This window comes from Nilaparvata lugens, chromosome 10 (genome assembly GCF_014356525.2).
Source record: "Nilaparvata lugens isolate BPH chromosome 10, ASM1435652v1, whole genome shotgun sequence".
NCBI lineage: Eukaryota > Metazoa > Arthropoda > Insecta > Hemiptera > Delphacidae > Nilaparvata > Nilaparvata lugens.
Window position 1 is genome coordinate 33,520,530 of NC_052513.1, and position 12,524 is coordinate 33,533,053.

The following is a 12,524-nucleotide window of genomic DNA, read 5'->3' on the forward strand; positions in this document are numbered from 1 at the left end:
AGTATCGATATTATAATAAAGAGTCGATACGAAGATTGATGAAATAAAATTAAAGTTTTGTTTTGAGAATAAGAATATTATAAAAAGAGTAATCTATTTATGAATAATTAAATGATAAATAATGAATTATAAACTATTTATAATTCAAGAGTACTTCTGTTGCCTACGAACATCTGTGATTTCCAGCAGACGACGTACATTGAGAAACGATTTTTTATAAATTTGAGGTTAGCTCAATTTTAAATTACAGCATTTTGATAAGTAACAATAATTGTTTTGTGTGTAGTTTTAGTTTTTAAAAGTAGGATCTTTTATTTGCTGTGATTGGATTGGTGACAAAAGGCTATTTTAATAAAATTTCTTAGCAGCTTTGAAAAATTCAGCATGTTAAGATTACTTAGCCTATTTAGAAAAAGTTCAATTATCTTTAAAAATATATCATCATTATTTTAGTTTATGCTTGGGTACTGTTACTTTTTCTTTAGTTAAATACACACAAATCATCTATTTTTTAGATATGTCTGCTTTTCTTCTCACTTGTATTAGATAATTTAATATAATAATAAGCTCAATTCATGTTGAAGTCTTTAATAATGTATTTTTTTGCAGTAGCAGAATGTCTGTAAATCATCATATGCACCCAAGGAACATTTACAAAACGCCGCCTAATTTTGTAAAATTGGCTTTAGAATATCCAGAGTTTAAGAAGTTTGTAAAACAGGTGAGTTCAGGCTATTTCTGTGTAGATCACTTCATTCAAACTACACTAGCCTAACTTACTTGATACTTGATTCCAGATAGACTGTGTCAGGGTACAAACACACTGAAAGCGGAGCGTGGCGTGGCCTGTCGTAGTCAGAGCGTTCATGAGCGTTCTTCCACAAATAAATTTTGGTTGATAGGTACCGTAACCATTTTGGCTAAGTCTTGTTGAAAGTAGAACTGCCTCAAAAAGCGGCTCATCTTCAAATTTGGCAAATGAGTAGAGTGGCTTGTCGTTTATTCTCTGCTTCACTGTGGTTAAGAATTTACCACGTGGTAAATTTCGTACTTTACTGGGCAATTTCTGAATAACTGTGTAATTGCTGCTCAAGCTAGTATGGGAGGCTTCAAAGTCAGCTGCTTGGCAATTATTGTGACTGTGGATTCTACCTCTTCTTGTCCAGGCATTCTGGCTGTTCACCAGATGTGTGAGAGAGAGCACAACACGTACTGGCCTTAGATGGTAAGGACATTAACAGTGGTCCCTACTTGCAGCAAAAGAGTTAGTACGGAGTAATCTTTTATGGAAGAGCAGCACATCCTTTGCTCCTGGCACATGTTAGGTACCACAGGATCAGTCCATACATGAAGGTGGAAGAGTGAGTGGTATGCAATCACCAGACACCAAACTACCCCCTGCCTACTACTTTCAACCTAAAAATAAGCCAAACAGACGCTGTACTTGATTGCGATGGCAGAGTCACAGATCACAAGTATCTTCATTAAAAAAGTCATTAATATTGTACAGGTTCCTATCAAACAGCCACATAGACAAGGAAGATTTGAAAACATCCTCTGAGCGCGCCCTCACCTAACTCGTTAAACATCATCATCGCCAGCACCGGGAAACAGTCCCCATTCGACAAACAACAGCCTGCACATACAAATTTGTCCTCCGAGTGTTTTAGGAGAGCACTTGCTCTCTTTGATGTAGCGTTATAATGTTGCTCCTCACATTTAGCAGTAAAGCCAGGATGTAGTGTCCTCAAACTGTGTGAATGTTCAATTTGCGAAAAATCACTTGCTTGTGATGATTAGAAGAGCTTTCTTTTGGAGCAGTAAAATTGTCTTTTGTCTCTGGCATTTGGTGAATGATACCAGATCGTGATACCATGCGGCTACCAAAAACTGCATACTTATACTTGAGATCGTTGCCAAGGACTGGGATCTCCAGTGTGAAAGTTTCCAATCACAGTGAAATAGCTTGCATGGTTATTCGTGCTGTGGAAGTGATCAACTCCCAAAAAGAGGTTACTCTTTCTTGCAGTGAATAGAGTGGCTGCTCCAGGAGCTCAAAACATCTTAGCATGGTTTAACATCAACAATTGATGTCAATCTGTAGCCAACTCTACTCCCGGAAAAGATGTAACTCTTGTCAGCATCTTGCGCTTTGCACACTCCACGTGTAAGATGGTCCCAGGTCAGCTTTTAATCTTTATTGAATCCAATATGAAGGTGACAGATGCCTGGTTGAGATCTGTGCTGACAAGAGTACACAAACAATTTTTGGATCTTGCCTACGCAAACGTACGTCCTACGTTAACAACGCCAGTCTTACATTACCAACGTTCGTCCTTTGTTACCAACGTCTTGAAAAATAACTATTCATTCTTAATTTCTAGTTAGTTGACTATTTCTCCTTTTCATAGCCTATTTCTTTTCTTTTCTTTTAATTTCTTTATTCATCAAAATGCACAAAATACATCTGAATAGTGTCAAATTACAAAAATAATTATTAATATCGTCACAAAATCATCCTTTACACATACAGAAGTCAAAAATTCTGATAAAAAACAAGATTCTAAAATCTTACAGTCAAATTGACATACTCCTGGAAAGAGTATAGAGATAGTCCCACCAAATATTCCTTTAATTTTTTTTGTAGGTATTCAACCTCCTCTATTTCTTTCAACTCTCTAGGAAGTATATTGAAAAATTTTCTCCCCATAAAAAGTGGTTTTTTCTTAAATATGTTAATTGGCTGATTCAAATAGGTAAAAATACTCACAAATATTGTACTATTTTTTTATACATACTTTGTTTTTCAGGACCTATCCGGTAAAATAAGTGTCAACTTCAAAGAGCGTGAGGCCGTACTAGCACTCACCAAGGCATTACTTCAGAATGATTTTGGGTTGAGTCTAACCTTGCCTGAAAATAGGCTTGTGCCTACGCTGCCTCTTCGCCTCAACTATATACTCTGGCTTGAAGATCTACTTCAACTAGAACCTTTGGCTAAAAAAGAACCAGTACATGGAGTTGATATAGGTATATTTCATTGTCTCATTCATTAAAAAAATTATAAATTGTATTTTGTTAGTCGATTGACGTAAGCCTAACTACATAGAGAGTGTTATGCGATCTCATAGTTATATAAATCTCTAACTCAGTTGCATATCTCAGATGTAGACATAGTAACCTATGGGATGGCAGATCGCCCCCTGTGTGGCCGGGATCTAAAACAATTGCACTTTCTGTGTTACGGTTTCCTATTAGGGTTCAAACTATAGAAACCTAGCCTACATATATTGAATGGACGATTTCAATAAGAAGTTTTTAACATAGAATAGTTGATAAGTGAAATAAATTGAAAATATTTTGATGGCGTATGGTTTAATAAAGTTTGAATCTTCTAGCTGATAAAAATTGACTTAATAGTTATTCAATACTTGAATTTTTCTTGCCGTTCTCTTGAAAAATCTTGATAACTCTTGTTACCCACACTAGTAAAATCGATTTTGTCATGTACATAAAACACGTAAAGTCAACACTAAAATCAAGATTGCAGTGTGGGGAATCCAAACATCCACACCTCAAGTAAGGTTCCAGGTGTCAATATATTTTGTAACTCTTCTACACTGTGATATGCCTTGCTAACTTATGCCTGTAGTGAGACTCAAGTTATAAATACAGCATCTAATTATTATTGGATCGGTATCATTGTAAGTAATTTGACAAAGCAGTTAGCTCTATCCTCTTCCAGCTCTGCAATGTTGCCTAATTGTTTTTTGGACTTTGGAGGAATATAATAAATACTACAATATCTACCTATCAGAATATTTCATTTTCAATTATTGAAATTCTAATAATTGGCATCAAATCATGAAAAGATATGATCTTTTTCTATTTACGAATAGAACATATTTGAGAATTGATCATTAGACACTAAAAGAAACAACAATATTATTAATATAAGATCGTACAGTTTATATCAGGATAACTTCAATTGCAACTATGTACTATACTGTATGGGTAAATTTATAGTGTCTGTTGCTTGTTCTTCAAATTTATCCAATCCATCCATTTCTTTTTCTTATTATCTATATTTTTTTGTTGTCCACATTATTTATTCGTAATAATATATATTTCATTATATGATTTGCAGGTACTGGAGCAGCATGTATCTATCCGATGTTGGCTGCTAAGAAAAACAATTGGAACATGTTGGCGACTGAAGTAGATGGTGTGAGTGTAGAATATGCCAACACCAATGTGGCTTCAAACGAACTCACTGATCTCATAAAAGGTTAGTTGAAAAGGCATCACCTTTCATTCTCATTTATTCTTTATTTTACATCATGATAATTGTAGTTGTGGTGACATAATTTCTATTTGATCTTATTCGTTCCATCATCCATATCAAGAAATATTTGTATCCTATAACAATGAGCTGAAGACAATTTCTGTTGTACAGTTCCAGTATTCCTCAATATAAATTAATATATTTTTACAGTTGAGCAGGTGACTTCTGACAGCGTCCTGTTGAACTTGATGGACAGAAACGAAGATTTTGACTTTTGCATGTGCAATCCGCCATTTTTCTCCAGCGAGGAAGAGCTGCAGTGTTCTCCGGAGAGGAATCCGCCACGGAACGCCCCGACTGGCTGCAAGGCTGAGCTGGTCGCTCCCGGCGGGGAGGTGGAGTTTGTGAAGCGCATCATTGACGAGAGTATTCAACTGGGAACTAAAATACGGTGAGAATGATTTTGTTATCCCGCAAAATTATATCATAACTGTGAGTATCCTTCCATTCATTCAAACAGCGATATGAATAGTTCTAGCTGTTGAACTACAGGTTACAGGCTATAGGATGTAGGCCCTAGACGATCAATACTATTATACAATATCTACTTATAACATCAGGCTCTATGATGTGTTTATTCCAGTTTTGTGGCCCGATGTTATAAGTACATAATGATATTGTATAATAATATTGAATGCCTAGGGACCGCTTAGAAGTCTATGAAAAATGTCAAACCATCATTGAGGGCCTTCTTTGATGTTTAGGTAATATAACCTAAAATATTATTTCCAACACAATCAAAAGATTAGAATCACTTTTAACTTCCTTGTTTAGAAAACAATTCTTCAACAGATTATGGATACTGTATGGATACATCATTAATAAAGTATCATTATTCCAGAAAAAATACATGCTTCTTTTATAATTTCAGTTCAGAGTTTCATAAAGGATGTCATAGGAAAACATAGTTGCCACGTTTCCTTTTCTAACGCCTTCTGTGAAAAATACATGCTTCTTTTATAATTTCAGTTCAGAGTTTCATAAAGGATTTCATAGGAAGAAATAGTTGCCAGGTTTTCTTTTCTAACGTCTTCTGTATTAGATATTATTTGTAATCTCGTACTTTTATTCAAATATTAATTGTTGATTATTCTAATAATGATCAATTCTATCTCCAATATAGGTTATCAATTAATAAATTAATATAATTATATTATCCATTAATAAATTATATTTTTTTCATGAATTAATAACAAGTTTCCATAGTTGTTATTAAATATTCTGGTACTTCATTATATTTGTGCACTGCCAACAAGTATTACTTTTTCTTGCATTTTACAACGGTGTGGAGTTGGGAAATGATGGAATCATCTTATTTGTCTACTGACAGACAAGGATAGCAAACCAATGTTAATCAGATAATTCTGACTTTAGAACGTGCATGTCACTATTATAGGTTAATAACCTTCTTTAATTTTTACTGAATTTGTACCACATTGTTCTTGTTTTACTTGTGACTAGTATGTGCGACTAGTATACTTGTGACTATATCAATAGAAGTGTATCGTATTATAAACTTCTTAAATTACCTAGTACAGAGTATATTCATGTATAATACAATAAGTCACCTGAACAAATCCAAAATATTAAGTTCTCATATTCTGGTATTTAATAAAACTAATATTCTATTTTTCTTTAATTATTTTTCAGGGTGTACACTACAATGCTGGGCAAGAAAACAAGTCTTAAACAACTCCAAACATATCTGGCAGAAAAAGGCAAACAAATTCCATCACTTAGGGTGGGCACAAGTGAGTTCTGCCAGGGCCACACCACTCGGTGGGGTCTTGCCTGGTCCTTTCTGCCAGGACTTGTTCTGCCAGATCTGGTCAAGACCAGGAAGAAAAACGAGAAGAAGAAGGCCCCAGCAGTTGCTACGTTGAAAAATTGCCCACTCAGCAACGCTGTTGAGAAACTGAATGCGTTGTTCAAGGAGTTGGAGGTTGGTAATTACCTTTCACTCTTATTCTAATGTGTTATTGATAAATTCAAATAATTTATCATTATAAAATACACACAGAGTGTCAGAACAGAACCGTACAGGTTATAAGAAAGAAACAGCATTACTGCGCATACCATACATTTAAATATTGCAATTTAACAATTCATATACTTGAAACTGATAGAATGAAGTACATCAAATTTATCTATTGTATCAAAGTAACGACATTTTAATCAACAAAACAAAATAAGTTACCGGTACGTGTATGACATCAATAATTGAATTATCTTGAAGATATAAACCAGGATAATTTCTCAATGAATTAGGTACTTTAATCCTACACTTAATTATTCTTACTAGAATGCAACACTTATTTAATTATTACTATTATTATATTTTTGTTGTGTGAAGCCACAAATTCTGAGCAGTGCTCAAGTGGCATACAACATGTCATTTTTGGAATGGAGTCACATGAATGTTCTAAAACACTCCTCAATGGTATAAGGACAAGCCTCTACCAGTGTCCTAATTATCTTTGATAAGAATAACTTATAGCTGCTACACAGCCTTTATATCCTCAGGAATGCAATTAAAACATTTGAGTCCTGAATAATATGGTCCCTTTTCGAGAAGAGTCAGTCTATGGATAGGGAACTGGAATAATCCTGTATTTTTTTTACCTCGTGATTCATAAGTATGACAAATTCGGTTAGCATTAAAAATATTTTTGTCTTTGAACACAAACGAAACAACTTCAAGGAAGTATATCGCTGGAACTGTAAGTAGTCGGAGTGCCTTGAATATGGTCTTACAGGAGAAAGATGGACCCTGAAGATTAAACAATGTAGGTCCAAGTATGGAGCCCTGAGGAACCCCTTGCTTAACCAGCTGCCATTCAGAAAGCACCTGAGAGCCCTCACAATCATTTTTCACAGCCTGATATCCATCCACAAGATAGGATCTCAAAACACCTCTGTATGACCTCTAAATCCATAAAATTCTCAAAAGGAGTTCATGATCGACCATCTTGAACACTCTGGATAAGTCACAGAAGACACCCACAGCCCTCTGCGACCCATCCAGAGCCCCCAACAAATCGGATATAACATCAAACGTGGCCGACTTAGTTGAAGCACCCCTTCTGAAACCATATTGTTTATTATAAAAAATTCGTTCACTCTCCAAGTAAGCGTACATCTGTTGAAATATAACCCTTTCGAAAATCTTGGAGAAAGTCGTCAATAATGCAATAGGCCGATAATTCTTTACATCTTTTTCACTTTCTTTTTTTGGATGGGTTTAATGACAACGAATTTTAGTTTCTGTGGGAATATCCCTTCCTTCATACACAAATTTAAAACGTGTGTGAGAGGCTGCAATATAATGGGACAAACCCATTTCATTACCCTGGAAGAAATTTCATGCCAGCCACACGAACCAGTATTTTTCAAACCCAAGATCGCTCCTTCCAACTCACTCTCAGTAATAGCTCTTAATCTAAATATGCCATATTGTCTACCTATTTTATTTAGATGACGCTTCTCATGACTCAGCCCAGCAGAGCTCGACCGTTCAGCACCACATTTCAAAAAATAATCATTGAACAAAGATGCAACCCTTACTGGGTCAGAAAAAGTGGATCCTTTAGAAGAATCAAAGTCGCCTTGCATTATCAATTGGAAACATAAGTAAATTGATAATTCTAAGATCATATTTAAGAATATATTAACAGTTTTAATAATGATTTGCATAGTTGGTTAGATTAGATGGGTAATGCGCGAAACAAATTGTTTTTTGCTTCTACAGTACATCACGTCTTTCTCAAATTCCTCCAATGTTAGCAAATAAAAAAAAAATAATTCTATTGCCATTCAACTGATCTTAGTTACAGACAACGTCATATTCATATCAAATTGAATGATGCTCTTTTATATTTTGTCTCATAGCAGCTTCACGGTAAAGATATTATATTAATCACTAAGCAATGATCAATGTTATACAGATCAATTTGAAAATTAAAAACGATTATCTCATTGTGTGGATGAATTAATGAAAAAAAATCTTAATATAATAACTCTGAAATCAATATTCGCTCTGAAAACACTTGATCATAGTTTGAGAAGTTTTTTTTTCAATTTTGATGAATTCAGAATAATTGCAATCTATCATTCATTTGTGATCCGTGGTCTAGTGGATAGAGTGCTTGCGTAGCAGCATAGAGATCCCGGGTTCGAACCCCTCTCATTACCAAAAGTTTTTTAACCAGATCACTCCCGTGTTATCGGATGGGCACGTTAAACTGTCGGTCCCGGCTGAAGTATGACAGTCGTAAGGCCCATTGACGGCTTAAATTATATATTCAGGCGGTGGAACATTCCCGAAAGGGAACTCCCCACCAACAAAAGCCATACGAATTTAATTTAATTTTAATCATTCAAACTTCAATATGTATGATGTTTTCTCCCTATATATATATATATATATATATATAATATATATATATATATATATATATATATATATATATATATATATATATATAGAATTGTATTAAGTGTTAGAAATATTGTATTGTGTGAAGGAGGCAAAATGAGTTTCAGCCTATTGTCTCCATTAATAAAAATGTTATTATGTAATAATCTCCCCAAATAACATAGTTTTTCAATCTATCTGTTGCAGATCCACACCAAACTGATAAAAGAGAATCCGTCGAAAGTTGAAATGAGCATAACCGCCATGAGAAACACGTGGTCGCATCAGAGGAGGAAGCGCAGGGCGAATAGAAAACAAAACAAAGGAGAGGGAAGTGATTGTGTCAACGGTTCTGACAAAGATGGAGATAGCTCAGATAGTAAGAAACCTAGATTGGACAGCAAATCTGATGGGGAACAAGTAGCGGAATCGGTTTCAAAACCTGAGGAAGTTGAGTCGGTTTTTGAAAAAGACAGTACAGTTTCTGAAAAAGTTAGTCCAGTTTCTGTAAAAGATCCTTCTCAAAATGGTTCAAATCTGTCGGAAAAAGATAAAATCGAGAAAATGTCGACCAACAATGACGATAATGAAGGGTGTGATGATTACATAGGTAACAAGTGGACTGAAATAGACACTCTTCCTCTATTGACTGCTGATTTGTTGCTTCAGAATCTCGGACGGGATGTTATGGTTGCTATCAGTCTTGGTGAGGGTTGTGTGGGAGGTTGGGAAGTGGTACATCAGATCAGACAGATAATCATCAATAAAGTCGATGTGAAAAAGGATTAAATTTGATTTTGTATTTCAATGTTTGTTGTTTTTTATTGTCCTAATTATTTGGCTCTTCAATGTTCTTATCCATCACAAACTACTTACTATCAATTCACTTTTTTGTTATAAAATAGAACGACTAGAAGTCAAATTTTTTCAATAAATAAATTTATTCACTTACTGCCGAAAGATCTCGTTGTAACAGTAAGTGAATAAATTTGACTGCTAGTCATTCTATTCATTAACAAAATAGTGATTTAATTATTTGGTCCTCCATAAAACTTTCTTTGTTGTTGTGAAGATGATGTTGTGGTAGATATCTTAAATGAAAACGACTTGATACTGTCAAAACCAGTAATTTATAAAAACAATTTGAGATACTAGTTTCATTTGCTACATCATTATCAATCTATAGTAAACTCCTATGACCGGTTTCACCAAGCTCGGTCAAGACATTATTTGAACTTGATCAAATGGGGTACGTTTTCAACGAGTGCACATGGAACATAATATGATTTCTGTGGCGATACAATCACTAACAATAATTTGAATGCACACTTGTAAATCGAACTTGATCTCAAGATGGCTTGACCGAGCTTCGTGAAACCGGGCACTATACTCTGTACAAAATAACTTCTGACTGGGAGGGACATGCGCAGCAGAGAAGGCATACAGAGGTAGGGATACAACGGCGGCGAAGTTGTCGTTCTGAACCGGCCAGCATTCTCTAATTTCTCGTGAGTATTCAAGCGCTCATGTTGAACTTGAGGAGTTTCCTCTCTGAAAGCCTTCAGTCGACTGACTTTAATCGACAAATTGGCAACTGCGCTTCTACCTATGACTCTATCCATCACAGTAATTGGCTGATCTCCCTCCATTTCTCTGCGCCGCATATTCCTTCAAGTCAAAAGTTAGTTTGTACGGAGTATAGTTGACTAGATTATGACGGAGTTATTGCCCGGAAACTTAGTACATTACTGAATGCCTTACAACATTTCGACAGAAAAGAATGCCTACGACTATACATTGACAGAGTATGCATGTACAGACGAGCATATTCTAATATAGAAAATCTGGTGTGGCGCACTCACACAGCTTTCCTTGCCGTTATGAAAATTGATCACCTGACGCTAGTGCTCCCGCGCATCTCAAGTCTACTATTCAAAGATTCGAGCCAGCTGGTGACAGGGCAATAACGCTGGAAACACACGAGGTCTGCTATCTCTTCATAGTGAATCATTTAATAGAATCAACAGTTTGCAATTGGATAATCACATTCTCTCGAATTTCGAGCTTATTTTTGCTTTCCTTGCCCTATTACCATAGGTAAGGAAAGTATTGCTTTCCGAAAAAAATTAAGGTACCCCAATTTCTAAATTTCTATACGTTTCAAGGTCCCCTGAGTCCAAAAAAGTGGTTTTTGGGTATTGGTCTGTATGTGTGTGTGTGTGTGTGTGTGTGTGTATGAGTGTATGTGCGTGTGTGTACACGATATCTCATCTCCCAATTAACGGAATGACTTGAAATTTGAGACTCAAGGTCCTTTCACTATAAGGTTCCGACACGAACAATTTCGATCAAATGCAATTCAAGATGGCGGCTAAAATGGCGAAAATGTTGTCAAAAACAGGGTTTTTCGTGATTTTCTCGGAAACGGCTCCAACGATTTTGATCAAATTTATACCTAAAATAGTCATCGATAAATTCTATCAACTGCCACAAGTCCCATATCTGTAAAAATTTCAGGAGCTCCGCCCCATCAATGCAAAGTTCGATTTTAGATTCCCAATTATCAGCCTTCAGATACAATTTAAACAGAAAAAAATCAAATGGAGTAGATTGAGCATGAAAATCTCTACAATTAATGTTCAGTAACATTTTCACCTAAAATTGAAAATAAGCTTTAAATTCGAGAAAATGTGATTATTCAATTGCAAATTATTGTTGATTCTATTAAATCAGTCACTATGAAGAGATAGCAGACCTCATGTGTGTCTCCAGCGTTATTGCCCTGTCACCAGCTGGCTCAAATCTTTGAATAGTAGACTTGTGATGTGCGGGAACACTAGCGTCAGGTGATCAATTTTCATAACGGTAAGGAAAGTTGTGTGAGTGCGCCACACCAGATTTTTAATTTTATGTGAAAATGTCACTGAACATTAATTGTAGAGATTCTCATGCTCAATCTATTCCACTTGAAATTTTTTGTTTAAATTTTATCTGAAGCCTGATAATTGAGAATCTAAAATCAAACTTTGCATAGATGGGGCGGAGCTCCTGAAATTTTTACAGATATGGGACTTGTGGCAGTTGATAGAGCTTATCGATGACTATTTTTAGGTATAACTTTGATCAAAATCGTTGGAGCCGTTTTCGAGAAAATCGCGAATACCCCTGTTTTTGACAACATTTTAGCCGCCATCTTGAATCGCATTTGATCGAAATTGTTCGTGTCGGATCCTTATATTGTAAGGACCTCACGTTCCAAATTCCAACTCATTCCGTTAATTGAGAGATGAGATATCGTGTACACAGACGCACATACACACACACACACACACACACACACACACACACACACCACACACACACACACACACACACACAGACCAATACCCAAAAACCACTTTTTTGAACTCAGGGGACCTTGAAACGTATAGAAATATAGAAATTGGGGTACCTTAATTTTTTCGGAAAGCAATACTTTCCTTACCTATGGTAATAGGGCAAGGAAAGTAAAAACTACCAACGTGAATCCTTGAAAATGAGAAGAATAAAACTGTACGATTCCCTGGTCGATGACTATGAAGAAGCCACTATAAAGTGAGATTAATTAGTTATTTATTTAAATGGAATTTAATTAATTGTAAGAGTAAATAAGTTTGTAGCGTGACTTTTTAATTCAATTATTGTAAGAGTAAATTTGTGGTTTGAAAATATTAAGTACCTATATAGTTCTCATTCTATCATTAAATATGTTTGCCAATTATTAGG

At 35.3% G+C, this 12,524-nt stretch overlaps 1 protein-coding gene across 3 annotated transcripts; it reads left to right on the forward strand.

Annotated features, from left to right (window-relative positions):
- The first annotated feature begins 203 nt into the window (after positions 1-203).
- LOC111049543 (U6 small nuclear RNA (adenine-(43)-N(6))-methyltransferase) lies at positions 204-9,567 on the forward strand. Of its 3 annotated transcripts, none has more exons than XM_039436685.1 (7): positions 204-342; positions 610-721; positions 2,811-3,030; positions 4,148-4,288; positions 4,496-4,736; positions 5,996-6,287; positions 8,967-9,567. In XM_039436685.1, exons 2-7 carry the CDS (start codon positions 617-619, stop codon positions 9,546-9,548), a joined length of 1,581 nt encoding a protein of 526 aa, XP_039292619.1. In that variant the 5' UTR covers positions 204-342; positions 610-616; the 3' UTR covers positions 9,549-9,567. The 3 variants fall into 3 exon arrangements, with proteins under 3 accessions (XP_039292619.1, XP_039292620.1, XP_039292621.1); XM_039436686.1 differs by having other exon boundaries at positions 214-342; positions 616-721; XM_039436687.1 differs by having other exon boundaries at positions 241-342; positions 613-721.
- The last annotated feature ends 2,957 nt before the right edge of the window (positions 9,568-12,524 follow it).